This window comes from Symphodus melops (genome assembly GCF_947650265.1).
Source record: "Symphodus melops genome assembly, chromosome: 13".
NCBI classification, from domain to species: Eukaryota; Metazoa; Chordata; class Actinopteri; order Labriformes; family Labridae; genus Symphodus; species Symphodus melops.
The window spans coordinates 1,452,286-1,472,201 of NC_136703.1; the positions used below are offsets into that span (position 1 = coordinate 1,452,286).

Here is a 19,916-nt window from a genome sequence, read left to right on the forward strand (position 1 = left end):
TCACTTTAGGTCTCCACAGCTGAATGACGAACACGAAGGGTCGAAAACATCGAGAGCGCCGTCAGTAAATGTTTGTTTGGAAGGTCAGTGTGCGTCGTCGTCGTGTAGCTGTCAGCGAGCTCAGGCTGCACATTCGGGTTCCTACCTTCCGTCATGGTTTGGAAGTACATTTTTCCGCTGAAGCGTCCAAACCCAGCGACGGTCCGAGCCCGAACCTGAAAGACGTAGATGGTTCCGGGTCTCAGGCCTCGGATGACGGCCGTGTTGGTCTGACTCCTCGTCAGAGACGAATTCCACTCGGCCTGGTTCTGCAGGACACGCACACGAAGACGTTAAAGAAATAAAAAAATAAAAAAATTAAGTGTTTCTGATCGAACCGTGCGCCCTGACCGACCTTCTCGTAGTACTGCAGCTCGTAGTCCAGGATGACTCCGTTGGGCTGGTCGGGTTGGGACCAGGACAGAGTGATGCTGCTGGTGCTCCTGCTGACCTGGTGGATGATGGACACCGACGACGGAGCTGAGAACAAAACAAGACCGAGACATGTCTGATGATTTGATCATGTTTCAGGACGAGTGCACATACTTGGACTTAGACTGAACTTTATTGATCCTTTTGGGATGACTCGGGGAAATTTAGGCTCCAGCAGCATATACAATAAAACGTAAAAAGAAACAATATAAAGAATAAGACAGAATAAATAATAGAACACTCTTCCGTTGGAAACAACGTAAAATATATATTATAGAGATCACCCTCTAAAAGTCTGATTTACAGGCACAGATCTTTCAATAAAGGGTCCCTTTACAGATAGAAAGATATTTAACAGACCGCCTTTACAACGCCACCAGACTCCATCAACAACATCACTCATTTTACCTCCTGAAACACAGGAAGTAAAAAAAACCCTCTGCTGCCTTCATCGTCTGTTTGCTGACTTTAAGCAGACTGATGTGTTTTTTTAAAGTGTGTTTTTCTTGAACCAAAAATTCTGTTCCTGTAGGAACAATCTGAGTCCGTCTGTGGCACATTTTCTATCCCACAAACTCGACTCCTTTATTCCTGTATTTCCTGCAGGGACTTTAAAGTAAGCATGGCCGGGTTGAGGTGTCAAACATTCGTCCCGCCTCACCAGCCTGGTTTGTGGTGATGTTGACTGCGGCGTACTGCGGCGAGTACGGACTCTGGTCCGACACTCCGTTCACAGCTTGGATTTCGAAGGTGTACTGCGTGTGAGCCAGCAGGTCGCTGATGTGGACGCTGTCCTCCGTCAGTCCCAGCTGGCGGGGGACAAACTGCACGTTGTCTCCGCAGCGCGTGCAGCCCCCTCGCCCGCTGCCGCAGCTCTTACAGATGATGTTGTAGACCACGTCCTCTCTGCCGCCGCCCTCCTGCGGCGGCGTCCACTCCAGACGCAGGGAGGTCTCGTTGACGATGGAGATGACGTTTTGCGGCGCGGAGGGAACAGCTGGAGAGGAAGAAAGGGAGCGCGTCAGTAAGAGCAGGTCAGGAGTGATGCATCATGTACAGAAGCTACGCTTTGAAAGAGAGCCGACACCTCGGAGTCAAAAGCTTCTCAGTCGCTGCCTCGGATCTAAATCGAGGTCATGACGAACACGCATGTGCAGCGAGACGTGATTCTGCAGAGCGAAGGACGCCGTGTGGTCAACGGTCCGACTCTGAGCACACGCACTTCAATCAGCTGTCCATCTCACCTCGAGAGTTACATCGCTCTGAACTCTGGCTCAGCTCCGCCTCCTCCCTGCATGTCGGGAGGAGGTCAGCGGAGACGCCGAACACAAACATCTGAATAAATGTTACAAACAGGAGTCGAGACTGAAGCGACTTTGGTCTGTAATTTGGTTATTTGACAAACAGACAGAAAAAGGACAGGACGAGCTGCAGGACATGAGCGCTGAGGAGGACGTCTGGTTTGTCTCTGTCGGCCTGCAGCGACGCTGACCTGATCGGGATGATTGTCAGAAAACAGTTTGATGGATGCGACTCTGTCAGGAGCCAAATAAAAACAAATGAGCGCTCTGCAGAATGATGAGTGTTTGCAGCGTGTTCAGAGGGGGCGGGGCCAAGGGTGGCATGTGCCCTACTTTGTACCTGATCAGCCCCCCTAAGATGCCACCCCAAAATCCAGGTCTATGATTGGCTATTTGTTTTATCAGAGGCGGGACTTAAAGACAAAATCATCTACTCTGCAAAACTAAGAACAAAGAAGGAGAAGATTCATCTGCTGCCAGATGTTGTTACCTGCACCTACACACACACACACACACATATATATATATATACATACAGGAACTTCTGGGTAATTCCTTTTTAAATGCATGTTGCACTCAGGGGTCAGCCCGGATAAAAAAAAAGTCTGGACACGCCCCTTTCAGCATTTCCCAAAACCTTACTGAGAGTTTGTTTACTGAAATCTCACCGAACATTCTCAGGATATGTTTGAAGAAAATGTTGCTTTATTTATCTGAGTGCATTTTTAGATGATTTCTCTGCGATGCACGTCAACGTTCATGACGACTGTGAGCATACGTACTTGTGCAGGGCATCTGTGGAGGGTCGGAGTCGGTGCGGTAGTAGCCGTTGCGACAGACGCAGTTGGTGGCTCCCTCGTTGGTGGTTCTGCTGTTAATGGGGCACTGCAGACACGAGTGGTCTCCCTGCGCTGCCTTGAAGAAGCCCGACACACAAGCTGGGAGAGAGAAAGGTGCAGACATGGAGAGGTGTGAGAACAGTGGGAGCTTTAGGATCCTCGAATCCTCTTTCCCCACGGAGCATGTTTATTCACGACGTGTGCGTTTCTCAAAGGTCAGCTCATTGAAGTGACGTGCTCTGGGACTCCTTCAGATCCTGTCAGCTCTGCTGTCCACGCCGTCGTAAAACATGTCAGAACATGTGGAGCGGAGGAGTCGCTCCGAGATTAACCACGACGAGAGACGAGGAGGAGAAAGAAGGTTTCCTGTTCTCCTCCTGTACCTCTGGATCAATCAGGTCAGTAAACGCATCACGATCACGGATGAGCTGCAACACACGAGTCACAACCTGACTACTTACGTTACTCGCCACGTAAAATACTGACTTCATGCAGAACGACAAACCTGCCACACAAACAGCCCCATTATTTAAAGACATGACTGAGATGAACCTGAAGAGTCAGAACTGATCAACGGTGACGTGAACTCAGCGTGCGCCGGTTTGAAGACATCGAGCACATGGGGATATTCTGGGAGTCTGCTCAGTGGCACTCGGGTTGGGAAGCGGAGGGTTGCAGGTTCAAAGTCCTGCTGTTGCACCAAATATGGAAGTTGCTATAAAAGCTGGAGAGGTGGTGCAGAGGCGCCCTTGAGCAAGGCACCATAACCCCCCCAGGAGATCTGGCACGCTCTCTGTGTGTCTTCATTAACAATGCATGTCCACAGGTAACGTGTGTGTGTGTGTGTGTGTGTGTGTGTGTGTGTGCGCTGTCTTTAAAGTTTGCTTTAAAAAGTCACACACACACACACACACACACACACACACACACACACACACACAAGTTAAAGTCCGAACTGTCAAATAGACGGCTCATGACGCTCCGCTCTAATCCCAGTCGAAGTTTGGGAGGGCGGAGTCTGCTGTCACCATGGCGATTCACACTCTATCCACGGCTATTTTTAAACCAGCCTGAAGTTTGGAGAATCAGCTCGCCGCTCCGCTCGGACTGCGGGAGCGTCTGATCGGGCTGTGAGCGATGCCTCGTGCTCCCCTGAACCCGCAGGGAATTCATCCTGACTTCAAAAGCACGAAACACGGGGTCAGAGAGGACCGGACGACGGCGTGCGCACGGGCTCATGTGGATGATGTCAGAGACGGTGAGAACGAGGACAGGAAACATCGTCTCAAAGACTCATTCATCCTTTTTATGTTTCAGGACTTCCGGGTCTCCGTGAAAACATAGATGGATTTATTCTGATGTTCCAGGTCAGGGAACTTTGTTTTACATGAAGTGAAATCTAATAAATATTCTGTAGAACATTAAAGTCATGCTAACTTCCCTCCTGCAGCAGTGAGCGGATCATGTGTCCTGAACTCTTTCAAGTCTCTTTAATGCATGTTTGACATTTTGTCACATTAAATGACCAGAGCGGCGTTAAAATCTAGCTAACGGCGTCACAATCTGCAGCGCCGTTTATTTTTGCTACATGTTCTTTAAAAAAATGACCGTCTACTTTACAGTTAACATCTCTGGAAATCATCTTTTTTTTTTTGTCCTGATGCACCGCTGAGACTCCAGACTTTCAGGGTGCAGAGCTCCAGGTATCACACGCCATCTATCTGCCCTCTGCTCGGGGTCATCCGTCAAACTCGCCGTCATCGGTCCGTATAAAGGAGACATCTGTTAGTCATGGACGTACTGATTTAATTGGCTGAGTGTACGAGGACTGTCAGGACACATCAGCATCCCGTCCACCTCTAAAAGAACGGAACAAAGATGTTCACGTGTGAGCCTGCTGGGAGGACTTCAGCACAGTTACCATTAAAGTGACAGAGCTGAAGGGTTTGTCACCAATTAGTTCTGACTCGTGACGGGTCGGCTCGTGCAGTGCTTACTTTTTTTTTTCTTCTTATCATCAGTGGCCCAAAACTTAAAAGCAAAGGGTTCAAACTTTGGCCCGATGAACTGGGTAAAGTTTGAAATATTTAGCCTGGGAATATGTTCATGTGGGAAGAGAAACATATTTTCAAACCTCCAACTCTGGAGACTTTGATTTGGCTGCAAACACGAAGATCCAACTCTCCTCAAAGACACATTAAAACAATCATCGACATCGACAGAGGTACTCTACCTACAGAATCATATTTGAGATGACGCTCTCTTCCTCTGTGATCAATCAGCCAATCAGAGAGCTGCTCTCTTCCTCTGTGATCAATCAGCCAATCAGAGAGCTGCTCTCTTCCTGTGTGATCATGAAGGAAACCTGCTGTGTTGAAGCTTCTCTGACAACAATGCAGCAGCCAGTATGTCCTCCTTCTAACTTTAGATTCTGCTCCTGAATGCTCTGGATCTGATTGGACCAGAGAAGGTAGGCGGGGCTTTGAAGGCCGTTTTGGACGCCCCTGGGTTTGCCAGATATGAGAGCAGTTATCAGGTGAACAGGTGTTGCAGCGATGGAAGCGGGCAGTGGAACTGCTTCAGATAGAAGTGATTGTACCCGAGCTAAAAAGCCTCTGCATGTTTCTAATAAGCTCCAGCAGCAGAAAGCTGCTCAAACTAGGATCAATGTTGGAGATGAAACATGGAGAGAGGTTAGAACGCAGAAAGCTTTACAGACCCATGCAGAGCTGGCTAAACACTGAAGCTACAGTGTCCACCACATGCAGAGCTGGCTAAACACTGAAGCTACAGTGTCCACCACATACAGAGCTGGCTAAACACTGAAGCTACAGTGTCCACCACATGCAGAGCTGGCTAAACACTGAAGCTACAGTGTCCACCACATGCAGAGCTGGCTAAACACTGAAGCTACACTGTCCACCACATGCAGAGCTGGCTAAACACTGAAGCTACAGTGTCCACCACATGCTGACCTGTGTGAGAGGAGGGGGGGAGACAGCTCTCTGTGATGATTAGAGTTTAGACTGCAGTACTCATTTTAAACACTAGGGGGCAGAGTGACGTACTGCTCCTTTAAATACGTGATATTAACAAAATGAAGAGCATGAGAGAGGAAACGTGAGCAGACATCATGAACACACTCTTCTCATCACATGGTGAACAACATGTCATTGGACACATCCACACACAGCTTAATCCCACGATGCCATGTGCGGATAAATCAGCCGTTGAGTCCTGAGAGAGTGTGCACTCAGAAAATCCTTTGACCTTCATTTGAAGACCATCATGCTATGTTTTGTCCTGTGTTGTGTTTAAGAGGATCACGTCATGTGCAAAGTCCTCGCTCAGCCAAGACACAGTATAGGGCCTGATCAGGATTAATGTTATGGATCAGATTGAGGCTTTAAAAACCAGGAACACTGTGCACATCTGGCACGCACGCACGAGGAGGTCTGGACAGCACATCCTTCATGTCTCTGACTCGTGCTCACTCAAACTTTGGAGCGTCTAATACAGAGAGCAGCCAGTTCTCATTAACAAGCCGACTAATACAGAAGCTTATTCACAGCCCCGGCTTCTCACACACACACACACACACACACACACACACACACACACACACACACACACACACACACACACACACACACACACACACACACACACACACACACACACACACACACACACACACACACACACACACACACACACACACACACACACACACACACACACAAAGGTGGCCTTTGGACCTGTTAATCTGCTCGGGTCAGCAGTCCAGACGGATGGAGGGTTTAAACAAGGTGGGACTTTTCTCCCAGGAGAGTCTCGTCTGAAACTCCTCCTCCTCCCTCAACTAAGGATTTTTTTTTTTTTTTACTTGAACCTGGTCAATCGAACAAAGTGTTACAAAGAAAGAAAAGAGACAGCTATGAAACACCATCCATCATCTATACTGCTTATCCTGTTCGGAGCTGATCCCAGCTGTCATTGGCTGAGAGGCCGGGTTACACGCTGGACTTAACGTCACCAGTTCCCCCAGTGCACATGATGCGTTTGGGCTGTGGGAGGAACGCCACACAGAAAGGCACCAATCAGAGCACGGATTCTCAGCATGTAACGTCTTAAGAGCACGCCGCCGACTGCTGCACCTCCACGGTCAATAACTACAGAATAAAACTGCCCTTCATGTAGCTGCCTTATTCTAGCTCTTCTTCTACCGGTGGATAAACTTTGAACAGCTCGTAAAGTCAGCCATGAAAACGGCTCAGCTGGTCGACCATCAGCGACATCATTGTTTTATATCGACATTCATGGTCACCAGTTCTTCTCGTGTCGGTGATCCTCAGGTTTGTTTGAGTGGGTTTAAAAGTCATGAAAAGGGTTCAGATCGCCCTCTTTTATTCTAAAGTTCGTCAACTTCAACGTCTAGAAAAATCTCAAACATGGCGAACACTTGTTTTCAGTCAAACGTTGCGAATGCGACACATCGAGGTCGGCAGAGCGAACTCAAACATCACTGCGCTCCTTACCTCTGCAGACGGTTCCGTTATCCACCGCCTCGTGGCCGGCTTTGCACATGCAGCGTCCGATAGGAACCATCCACTCGCCGTCGCCGTTGCAGTACAGCTTGATGGGTACGTCCACCTCCTCCCCGTTGGGCACGCAGACCCCCCTCGCTGCCACCAAAGAGGTGCTCTCTGCACCCGACAGAGTCTCAGGGAAGACGGCGCCGTTCTGGATCACTCTGGGACACTTCCTGTAAAACACTCGGACGGCGATGAGCGACATGCAGGCGCCGTAATCCTGGAAAGCGAGGTAGAAGCCGTTTCGTGAAACGGGGCCGAAACTGCGGACCTCGCTGTTGATCTTCATGATCCGTCCCCCGAGGTCCACCTGGGAGAAGCTCTCGTCAGCAGCGATGGTGTCCACCTTCACCCAGGGGTTCTCCATCCAGGGCGGGGACGTCTTCGAGGCCGTGTCCGCGTCAGACTCGTAGTAGTACAGGTTGAAGGTCTCCTTGCAGGAGCCGGGGACGTTGGGTATGGAGCTGCAGTCTCGCACCGAGAACTTCATCTGAACGTGGATGCGCTGAGCGCCGCGGCGGCGGATGTAATTGGTGCGTACCCAGTTGTTCTGGCTGCTGTCGAAGACGTTGCACACCTGGTACGTTCTGATGGTGTTCATGTTCTCATCGTAGCCGCTGACTTCTTCCCACTGCAAGGGAAAGACAACAAACAGCTAAATGTTGTGGCCGTTAGGAGATGTTCCCTTTATGACATCACAAAGGGCAGTAGCCCCTCCCCCAGGTGGGTGACACTCCCACAGCTAGGTGTTTGTTCTGCCCTCTGAGTCTGCCTTCTCACCGTAAACAATAGGACATGGAGCCAGAAAGCAGCGAGTACACCCGAGCCCTTCCAGAGAGGGGGCGTGGCCAGACACAGCTCATTTACATATTTAAAGCTACAGACACAGAAACAGCCTGTTCTGAGCAGGGCTGAAATAGAGGGGTTTATAGACATGATCAAATACAGGATCAGAGTGGATTTACAACAACACACTTCACACACATGATGAAGAGGAGTTTGGAGAACAGCTGAGGTCGGTAAAGTTCGCAGTGAATAAACACACATAAACATGAATAAATGCAAAAGTATGCAAAACAAAAACTTGCTTCACATACGCCTTAACAAACTCCGTCAGAGGATTTGCATTTCTATAACATCGGGACTATTTTTTCTCATTTCTTGGACTCGTTGTCTGAATGAGTTAGGAGGAGTGAAAGTGGAGAATGTACTACGAGCGGCTGGTTTCTGCTCAGAGCGGTCTGCTGAGATGTGGAGTCGACTGACATGTACATCAAGTCGTCTTATGTTAGACAAAGTGCATATCTGCACATTGATTATTCATGTTTGTACTCAGAATATACACACATGCACATGTAAGAGTCGTTGAGTTTGTCTCCTCGTGTTTTCTCCTCATGCATGTTTCACACACTGTTCCTCTTGTGTTGGTTTGTTCCACTCACCCCCTGTGAGGGCGAGATGGTCCAGCCCAGCTCTGCTGTCGCTGTCGTTGAATCCATCAGAACTTCTGCAGGAGACACAAAAGACAGAGATGAGCGTTTATCACACATACACACACGCTGAATAAACTATTGATTTGTTTTGTCGAAGAAATCAGGAGCCAACGTTTAAAATCTGACTCGGGATTATAATTCACACTCTGCCAAAAATAAACGCCGCCCCGCTGATGTCAGAAGATTTTACTTTCATCGAGTGTTCGGCCTCGGGGAAACTCAGACTGCATGATAATAATTCATGTTATAATCCGATCGCTAATGTTCAGAACCAGTGATTTAGGCAGAAATGGCAAAACAGGGGGTGCACATTTTTTTCAGTGTCACTCACGGCGGAGCGGAGATTATGTGCTCCCTAACACACTGGTTTTAAAGAAAACTGAATAAGTCTCTAAATGGTGCATTCTGTTCAATAAGATGCATTGTTACACATTTTAGTTTTCCCAAGCTTCATAATGTTGAGTTACTGTACAGCCCCTGGCCTGACACACCCCTTTGTCATCTGACTGTCACTCACATGGTTCATGTTGTCTAAGCCCTTTGTTGGCCCACTACTTCTATCTGCACTTTCTTTAAAAAACAAACAACAAACAAATAAATTCATAATATTACAAGTGTCATCCAGTAATAATAGATCCCTAGACCTTGATAAGTCAATCATCTGGAGCTAAACCCTGCAGTCCGTTGATTGGTTGAAAAAATCGTCACTTCCTGTGTTACGTCGGTAAACAGAACTCCGCCGTGTTTAAACCATTGACTGTAACACACAGCTGATTGTTTCTGTGTGTATTTGTCCTCGCCGCTCACAGCCTTCTCTGAAACAAAGCTGGATTATGTTCTTGTAATAAAGAGTCACATGCCAATGACAAAGTGGATGAACTACTGGATGTCTTCTTCGTTGGTTTTGTTTGTGTAGCGTTTTTCTCCTTTGTTGAATTTATTAGTTAGCGGTTAGCTGTTAGCAGTTAGATGCTATCATATGACGCTATTTACATAGCGGCTATCGTCATCCGGCTGACACGCCGTCTACCAAATAGGGCACAGGTGGCTGTAGAAACGTAAACGGGATCAGGTTTAAGCTTTTCAGTACCGGTATTCTGCAAACATATTCTTTGCCAGAATTAGAAAGTAGCCTAATCAGATATTTAGCGCACCGTATAGAAACCCATGTAGGAAGCACGTCTATTAAATGTAGATATTTGCACAGCTGAGGTCAAGCCGTGCAATAATTTCAAGGCCGTGTTTTTTTTTTTAAATAGGCCGTGCAAAAAGCGGTTTCGCGGCAGGAAACCTAAATCTATGTTCAGAACTGAAGAAGGCGAGGGGAAGGGAAACACATTTCAAGATCTTCAAATCAGTCCTGCTGCCTTTGGATCAAACTCTGAATTTACCGACAGCTGGATGAAAATCCTCCCAGCTGTCAGGAGGAGCTGATCAGGTCACCTCCGGCCTGTGTGAGAACACCGTGTTAAAAACTGTTTTACTGGAACTTTTATTTCTCAGACTGAACTCCTCAGATCTTATTCTGTCATCACACCACTTCCTGCTCCTCCCGACACGGCCCCTTTGCATTTTTTAAACTGATCTAATTTTATTCGAGACCTGCTGTCGAGCAGAACATCCTGACAGCCCGGCCGGCCCCTGGAGGCTTCTTGCTCTCTCTGACACCACGCCATCAGCCTCACAGCGAGGTGAGGCGCTCCACGCCGTCCCTGCACCGCTGTGGAGGACTCTGCGTCCCACGCCTGTTCTATTATTCACGCCAGCTTCCGAGCTGACTAGATTTTCTCTTTTAGTGGTTTTAAAGGAAGTCAAACGGGAAGTTGAACTTCATGTTAAGTAGAAACTAATCTGTGGCTTCCTCCATGTTCCTGCATTACTCAGAACGAGAAGGCAACGTTCCTTTCTTCTGTCAGTCCGCCTTTAGGGATCAAACTTGTTCCCTTTTTAGTGCCACTTTGTTCAGGATGAACCGAAAAAAAAACACACAAAGAGAAAGAGGAGTTCCTGGTTGTAGTTTAGTGATCAAGTATTTTTACATGTATAAAACTGAAGGAGTCAGCAGAGGCTGAAATATCGTCAGTCTTTATCAAAGTCCAGAAACAAAGGAGCTCAAGATTCCCGCGACGCAACCAAACTCCAACGGCTTCTGAAACATCCTCTCTGAAGAGTCTCTGTCACATCTGGTTTGGTCTCTTTTTTTTTCTTCTTCGATGCAACACCTCGAAGGCCTCGAGGAGGGACTCGTCTGGAAGAGTAAATTTATCCTCATTTAACCTTGTCACGTCTCCAAAGACTCTCGTTAAAGATGCAGAGCTGCTGGAGAGCAACAGCCGGCGCTCTACATTCAGCACGAGGGGGACCGCTGCGGTGCCAGGATGTGGTCCACACGTACGCAGGTACTCTGACAGAAGTCCTGTCTGCACACGCTCAGCTCTCAAAAACATCTGCGTCCACATGACAACGCTTCATGTCGTGACCACGCCGAGTTCATTTGAAATCTCGTCCATTCAGGCGCCTGTGTGAGCGGGTGAAAAAGGCCAGTTAGCAACGCTAGCTCCAGCGCTAGCTCGGTTATATCTGACGTTGCACTAATCTCACGTTAACTAAAGTGACAGCGACGCACAGCGACGCCACACGGAGGAGAAACCGGCGCACTGCGTGACGTTTCACCGTCTTCACATCAAAGCAGACTTTCTGAACATCTTCAGGCAGTTTGTGTACGAAGGGTCAAAACTAAAAAAACCCTCAAGTTATAAAACATAAACCCGTCTACGTGATGATTTATGACCGACTGAGGCGGGCTTCAAACTGAGATGGTTCAAGGCCAGGTTTTGGGTCCAATTTGCCCCCCTTACCAATCGGGGGCGTGGCCTGATTCTTATTCTTATTATTTCTCCACGTCGTCACGGTGACCAGAAGGAAAACGCCTCTTGGTTGGTTTTTAATCCCCGGATACAGCCGAGCGACACGCCCGCTGCACACAGGATGGGGATTCTTTAGAGACATTTACGGTCCTGGTCTTGACTCGGTCCTGATCCCTTCATGTCCTGGTCTTGCCTTGGTGTTGATTAGAACTGCATGGTGACTACTGTGTGTTAAATCCACGTCAGTGCAAAGATGAGAACTTTGCAGTATTATGAATCTTGTGTCGGGTTTTCAGTGTCAGGCTGAAATGCCAGCGTCCACTGTTGCATCTAAATGGCCCATTTTTCCGGCTGCTCGCTTCCGGTTAGTATCAGCAGCGATTAATGAGGAGCTGGGAGGGAGCGGCGAGCCAGGTGTCGGAGCCGCCGCTAAACAGGAATAAAGAGGCCACGAGCACTGACCCGCAAACGATTCCCACAGACTCAGCCAAGAAGGAACAAGGAGGGACAGAGGAGAGCCCGGATCTGAGTCTGCCTCTGTGGTGACACAGCCGACGGGTGTTTGATCAGTCATATACTCAGTCTGAAAAATACGCAGAAGAAGAATGAATCTAATAAAGGAGCTCTTCTTAATTTCAAAAGTGTCCCCGAAGTCTGGAGCTTTGCATTGCTCTCTGTTAAATCCTAATTTAAGCTAACAGCTTGACTCTTTCGGTTTGGCCTCAGCGCTCTCATTAACCCGGATATTTACAGTGAAAACGCTCTAATGAAGCTGCCGCACACACCAGACACAAACAGTTAAAGACTGGCCGTTAACATAGCGGACCAATTAGCAGCTAAAGGGACGGTTATTTCCCTCGGGGGGGGGGGGGGGGGGAATGACACAACGAGGACTTTTCAAAGCAGCCATCCTGAAAATATCATATTTATATTTAGTAACACTGTGGCTGCCTGGACTTAGTTTAAAATCTCGTACGACTTCTCGATCATGATTTTAGTTGATACTCTGAAAGACAGAGAGAATATCCTCACAATAAGGAAGTGCATGGTTGTTTTTAATAAAATAAACCACTTCACTTATTTATTAAAGGAGCAGTCTGTCACTCTGCCCTAGTGTTTAAAATGGGTACTGCAGTCTAAACTCTAATCATCACAGAGAGCTGTCTCCCCCCCTCCTCTCACACAGGTCAGCATGTGGTGGACACTGTAGCTTCAGTGTTTAGCCAGCTCTGCATGTGGTGGACACTGTAGCTTCAGTGTTTAGCCAGCTCTGCATGTGGTGGACACTGTAGCTTCAGTGTTTAGCCAGCTCTGCATGTGGTGGACACTGTAGCTTCAGTGTTTAGCCAGCTCTGCATGTGGTGGAGACTGTAGCTTCAGTGTTTAGCCAGCTCTGCATGTGGTGGAGACTGTAGCTTCAGTGTTTAGCCAGCTCTGCATGTGGTGGACACTGTAGCTTCAGTGTTTAGCCAGCTCTGCATGTGTCTGTAAAGCTTTCTGCGTTCTAACCTCTCCATGTTTCATCTCCAACATTGATCCTAGTTTGAGCAGCTTTCTGCTGCTGGAGCTTATTAGAAACATGCAGAGGCTTTTTAGCTCGGGTACAATCACTTCTATCTGAAGCAGTTCCACTGCCCGCTTCCATCGCTGCAACACCTGTTCACCTGATAACTGCTCTCATATCTGGCAAACCCAGGGGCGTCCAAAACGGCCTTCAAAGCCCCGCCTACCTTCTCTGGTCCAATCAAATCCAGAGCATTCAGGAGCAGAATCTAAAGTTAGAAGGAGGACATACTGGCTGCTGCATTGTTGTCAGAGAAGCTTCAACACAGCAGGTTTCCTTCATGATCACAGAGGAAGAGAGCAGCTCTCTGATTGGCTGATTGATCATTGAGGAGAGCAGCTCTCTGATTGGCTGATTGATCACTGAGGAGGAGAGCGTCATCATCTCACTCAGTAGATATCTTACTGATTTCTCTTCAACACGTTTGTTAGTGATGAAGAGCAGCGCTGCACTTGTGCATTTAAAATGCAGGCGGGCCTCCATTGGCTGGAGCTGCTGCTGATGGGAGCTGGAGCACAGAAATGGGGACAGCGTGGGCTGGCGAGGGCGGGGGTGCATTAGTATATGTTGCCCTCCTTTCGTGACTAGACATTTGTCATGTTAGCTCCTCAGCCCCTGCAGTTTGGGGGGATGCAGGGGTGCTGCTGGAAGCAACATGACGTGAACTGTTTAATATTTACACCGATGACATCCTGCTGAAAATGAAGCTGGAACCCTGAAGACTGACTCTGCTTAATAATGAATTCTTTTTATGAAGTGATTATATTTATGGTTTCGTTCTCGTCATCCTTCGCAGCTCTCTCTCGTTTTTCTTCTGTCCAATAACGTCTCCCTCCCCTTCCCACTGGCTCCATCTGTCCCTGAGTTCCTGCAGTATATATTTATATATGGAGAGAGAGAGAAAGAGAGAGAGAGAGAGAGCGAGCGAGCTCTTGTTCGGCCTTTCTCTGCATGATTCAATGAAAAGTAGGGCAAAGAGGAGGAGAGAGTGGGCCAAGTCCAGCACACATAATCCTTGAAGGCTGCACCACGCTCTCTACGCCACGCTGGATTAAACCCACGGGGACACATCAGACAAATTTACTTTGTTTTATGTCGCCGCCGCCACCGCCGCCACCGTGCAGCTTTCAGCGCCACCTTTAATACTCTGATTGATTTCCCTTTTCTCTTCATTTGACCTGTTGTTTTCACGTCAGATCCGATTCATTGAGTCATTCGAGTTAATGAATTTGTGTAGATTCTAAAAATCAGCCAATCCTTTTGTTCCTTGTTGTTGTTTTAATACTTCTGCTTACAATATATCTCGACTCGTCATCAAACAAACAACAACATCCCTCTGTAAAACTGAAACATGCGTTATAAAGACGAGGACAGCGAGGTTTAGCTAACAACATGTTTTAGCTCCGGCGCTCTCGGGTCTTGTAGGTAGTTTCCTCCGGATCGTGGACGAGGACGTCCTGCTGCTCTGATTCGTTGGAGAAACGACGTTCAGGACTAAGACGGAATAAATCGATCAGTCAATCCTGAGACGCTGACGATATACGTCTCAGTTGGTTCTGAGTAAGATCTGCAGGGACGCTTCTCACACCACCTCTCTGTTTTTCTCTTCTCAGCTTCCTCTTCGCCTCGCCGTACAGAGACGAGCTAACTGGCTAGTGCCGTATAGAACGCTCAAGAGGCCGGCGACCGGGGGCGAGCTGTGGACACGTTGCTCAGTGCTGTCGGAGTAAAACTCTTCCAGATGTGCAAAACGTTTGGAAGGATCTGAAAGAGAGTGCGACGCTTTGAGGTGTAGACAGACAAGCGTCTCAATCAGAACGACACACACACACACACACACATCATCTCTGAGCGCAGCACTGAGCAGCCTGATGACCTGTGACACGGTGAGAAGCTCTGACACGAACCATCACCTCGTTATTTCTCCTTTTGAATCAAGCAGTCATTATCTAAGGTTGCATACACACACTGTGTGCACCTCGCATTAAAACAATCACACTCACACAGATCAGCTTGTTGAAACCTAACAGCAACATTTCTTCATGTGGGGGGAATGTTGACAGTCAGCCTCCCTCGGGTGTTTCGTTAAAGGTTTGGGCTGCAGATGAACATCAGAGCTGTCGGAGGCCTGCATGCCTTCAGAGCTGTGCGTCCTCTCAAACTTTCACTTTTCTAACTTCTTCAACTCGCGCCTCTCGGAGGAACAGATTATTCTCCTCCCAGCTTTCGAGGATGATGTCTGACACACTGCCGAGGGAACTCAGCCCAACTATCTGTGTCAATCCCCTCGAGTCCTCTCCATGATTCACACTCCAAAAAAACTCCATATTTGTTTGGTGCTCGCACATCAGGCAACCTCTCAGTTCATCCTCTGACTGAAACTCCACATCAATCCTTTCTGCCTAAAAGCAAAGTTTTGTCTGCATCTTGGAGGCCTCAGCGTCCAATCAGAGAGCTGCTCTCTTCCTGTGTGATCATGAAGGAAACCTGCTGTGTTGAAGCTTCTCTGACAACAATGCAGCAGCCAGTATGTCCTCCTTCTAACTTTAGATTCTGCTCCTGAATGCTCTGGATCTGATTGGACCAGAGAAGGTAGGCGGGGCTTTGAAGGCCGTTTTGGACGCCCCTGGGTTTGCCAGATATGAGAGCAGTTATCAGGTGAACAGGTGTTGCAGCGATGGAAGCGGGCAGTGGAACTGCTTCAGATAGAAGTGATTGTACCCGAGCTAAAAAGCCTCTGCATGTTTCTAATAAGCTCCAGCAGCAGAAAGCTGCTCAAACTAGGATCAATGTTGGAGATGAAACATGGAGAGAGGTTAGAACGCAGAAAGCTTTACAGACCCATGCAGAGCTGGCTAAACACTGAAGCTACAGTGTCTCTACGTGCAGAGCTGGCTAAACACTGAAGCTACAGTGTCCACCACATGCAGAGCTGGCTAAACACTGAAGCTACAGTGTCAGCCACATGCAGAGCTGGCTAAACACTGAAGCTACAGTGTCTCTACATGCAGAGCTGGCTAAACACTGAAGCTACAGTGTCCACCACATGCAGAGCTGGCTACACACTGAAGCTACAGTGTCCACCACATGCAGAGCTGGCTCAACACTGAAGCTACAGTGTCCACCACATGCTGACCTGTGTGAGGGGAGGGGGCGGAGCCAGCTCTCTGTGATGATTAGAGTTTAGACTGCAGTACTCATTTTAAACACTAGGGGGCAGAGTGACAGACTGCTCCTTTAAGCAGCGTGCATGCAAAACTAAACTTGTGTTTCTATGTTTCCACTCAGTAATAATCCAGTCGTGAATAACTGACAGTTTGACGGCACAGATCGACATTTTTTCAATGATTATGAGAAACTTGGCTCCACAGAGAATCTGACTCAGAGCTTCTTGAGCAGGAGAGACTGAAGAACTCCTTACATGAAGTAAAGCTGGATGCAGACATTATATTCTGTGAAGGTGATTTATTACAGCAGCAGTTTTCTCTCATATTTAAAGAGTATGAAATGTGCCTGGAGCAGGTTAAAAACATTTGCTGTTATTTTCCCATGACACTTTGCCACAGATGGAGGCGAGCTCTGAGAGGTCTGACAGTGAGAGCCATGTGAGCTCGCCGTGCTCTCCTCCCTCCTGCACATTAGAACACATACTGTAGCGTCGGCGCCTCGGGCGGCCTGCTGGCCTGGATGCAATCAGCCGCTGCGCAGACTGAGGCTGCGTACAGTAGATTCATACGGAGGCACGAGAGGAAAAGTTAATGAGCAGAAAAAAAGGAAGCAGGCTCCAAATTAAATTAAAGAGTTTTCACCTCCCTTCTCTTCAAACTATTTCAGATTTACACATTAAAAAAATAATTTGTGAAACAGCTCAAGTGAGCGTCGTCCTTCATCTGTCCCCTCGTGCACAGTGACCTTCCTGCTGCGTATCGTTCCGTCTTTAACGCTCATTTCCACATCATGAAACACCGCGTCGTAAAGGAAGTCGAACCCTGACTGATGTCCAACGATTACAACAACAATCAATCAATAACTTTGTTTTCCCTCATTACGGGAGATCGATTCTGCAGCCGTGTGGGACACACAGAAACACAAGACCGACCAATCAATCAATCAATCAATCAGCCTTTATGGATTCTCACTCACACTGACTTTGAGTCAGAAAAGCAATTTTACATGAAAAGAAGATCCGCCTGTCTGGACTGTGACAGTCCGGTGAGTGGGCCCTTTAAGGGTCTGATTTATCAGAGATGATCTCTGAGAGTGCAGCATGCTCACAGTGAACACGCTGACTGGAGAGACGCTCACATTAAGGAGACGTCTTCTGTGAACGAGCAGCAGAATCTGTATCAGAACTGTCAAAGTGTGAGAACAGAGAAGCTGGCTGACAGCTCTCGTGTCATTTCACTCTCAGCTGGGATTTAAAGAGCGGCGTGTTGATGCCGCTGAGTGACACATCACACTGCTGCACGACGTCCTCTACCTGACGTTTTTATCAGACAGCCTCTCCTCAATCAACGAGTGTCTATTTCTATATCCATAATTTATAACTAATGTTATCTGAAGACACTTTACAGAAGAGATGACTCTTTCTCTTTTTATCCTCCAAAAAAACAAAAACCTCCCTGAAGGGGCTGAAATCTTCGATGTGCAGCTCTCAGCCCAAACTGCAGCAGGTCTCATGAAGGGGATAAAAACATGTAAATATTGAGTGACGTCAGGATGTGCACAGAACAACATTCAGTCCGCCGCTCATCATCCTGATTGTAAAGATCTTTCTGACTGCAGACGACACATCAATCGAGTGTTTATCACCTTTAGAAAGACTGAACAGACTTGGAAGAGGAGTTTGACTTTTGAACGTTTCATCACATTAACAAACGTCTGTCCTCTCAGCCGAGAGACTCGACTGCGTCCTCCTTTTCTCCTCCTGATTTTTTATTCCCCGCTGTTAATGAGCGGCGTGCGTGTCGTCCCCTCGGTGGAGCGTTCGGATGTTTTAACGTGCAGCCGACGCTCATGCTCATTCTGTCAGCCTCCTGATAGCGCCTGCCTTTTCCTCTGCTGTCACGGCGTCGCACTGCCGGCGAGCACGCTGGGCGCAGAGACTGATTGAGCAGATGTCACAAGGACTAAATCACAGTGATCTCCTGAGGAAAGAACACATGCTTCAGTGGATTCATGCTTTGCTAAAAAGTTATGCTTGGCTGCTTTCACAGTCTAAGTGTCTTAGTTGGGGGAGAAGGCACTCAAGTACTCGAGCCTTTTACCGTGGGGAGGACGTGGCGTCTGCCAGAAGGACGCGGTGTGACTCGAGCTGGCTCGTTTGTAAAGCCTCCGTGTGGATTCATGAGCTCCTTTAACAAATAATGCAGCAGGAGGAAATCTGACTCTGAAACGCCGGAGAGACCATCCAAAGGGGGTTTTTCCTTCAAACTCAAATTCCTGTAAAAAAAAAAAAAAAAAAAAAAAAAAACGAGTCCCGCGGTGACGGAATCACCAAAGTGAGAAAAGTGCACAGACGGCGCGGGCGGAGAGGTTTCCTCATCGCGTGAAGGATCGGATTTAAAAGGGAGCAACAAATATTTGGACAGTTAATAAGTGGGGCCACGAACGCTTCGATGGGTCGCAATGTGGCGTGAGGAAGAAGATGGTGACACTGGCGTTCATCGCCACATTAAGCACGTGACAGCCGTGAATCGAGTCCTCCATCATACATGTGCGTGCACAGTGTGCATGACACGCAGCACGTGACCTGTGACTCGTGATCAGATCGTAAAACGTCTGGGGACAGAAAGTCGCCCGTTCCGTTCCTGGTTTCCCGAGCCTGCAGACGTGTTTTCAAACTACCACACGTCAGGTCTCACCTGCACACTGACGGCAGAGGCTGCAGCGTAACGCCGCTCACACACGGTCCCATTAAAGCTTCATTAGATACCACGGGTAAAAAACGTTTAGAATCCGGCGTGAAAACACACATGTCCTCGCCGCTCTCTCCGTGGCGCTCACACACCTTCACACACTCACACAGAGGCCGCTGGAGATCTGGGTCATGAGCTGTTTCAGTGCTGCATGTTTTGACACTCGGCTCCCAGAGGCTGAAGAGCGCTGGGCCGATTCCAGCGCTGAATATTGATTGGCTTATTTCACTGACTCCCGCTGAGGACGACGTGGCTTACCTCCAAGAACGATCACAAAAGTGTCCCCTCAGAGGGACGAGGACAAACGACGGGTCGAGTGACCTCGGAGGGACGAGGACAAGCGGCAGGCTGAGACACCTCGGAGGGACGAGGACAAACGACGGGTCGAGTGACCTCGGAGGGACGAGGACAAGCGGCGGGTTGAGTCACCTCGGAGGGACGAGGACAAACGGGAGGGAGGGATGAGGACAAGCGGCGGGTTGAGTCACCTCGGAGGGACGAGGACAAACGGGAGGGAGGGATGAGGACAAGCGGCGGGTTGAGTCACCTGGGAGGGACGAGGACAAACGGCAGGTTGAGTCACCTCGGAGGGACGAGGACAAACGGCGGGTTGAGTCACCTCGGAGGGACGAGGACAAACGGCGGGCTGAGTCACCTCGGAGGGACGAGGACAAACGGCGGGCTGAGTCACCTCGGAGGGCCGAGGACAAACGGAGGGTCGAGTGACCTCGGAGGGACGAGGACAAACGGCAGGTTGAGTCACCTCGGAGGGACGAGGACAAACGGCGGGCTGAGTCACCTCGGAGGGACGAGGACAAACGGCGGGCTGAGTCCCCTCGGAGGGACGAGGACAAACGGCAGGTTGATGTTT

At 48.6% G+C, this 19,916-nt stretch overlaps 1 protein-coding gene across 2 annotated transcripts in view; it reads right to left on the reverse strand.

The window, feature by feature from the left end:
* Nucleotides 1-19,916, reverse strand: part of ephb2a (eph receptor B2a) — a 30,216-nt gene that overhangs the window by 4,326 nt on the left and 5,974 nt on the right. For both annotated transcript variants that reach the window (XM_079359856.1, XM_079359855.1), the window contains exons 2-7: nt 8,646-8,710; nt 7,150-7,834; nt 2,555-2,710; nt 1,133-1,468; nt 395-519; nt 146-308 (exon numbers count right to left, since the gene is read on the reverse strand). In XM_079359856.1, the coding sequence (XP_079215982.1) occupies nt 146-308; nt 395-519; nt 1,133-1,468; nt 2,555-2,710; nt 7,150-7,834; nt 8,646-8,710 (1,530 nt within the window). The remainder of the gene's footprint in view (nt 1-145; nt 309-394; nt 520-1,132; nt 1,469-2,554; nt 2,711-7,149; nt 7,835-8,645; nt 8,711-19,916) is intronic.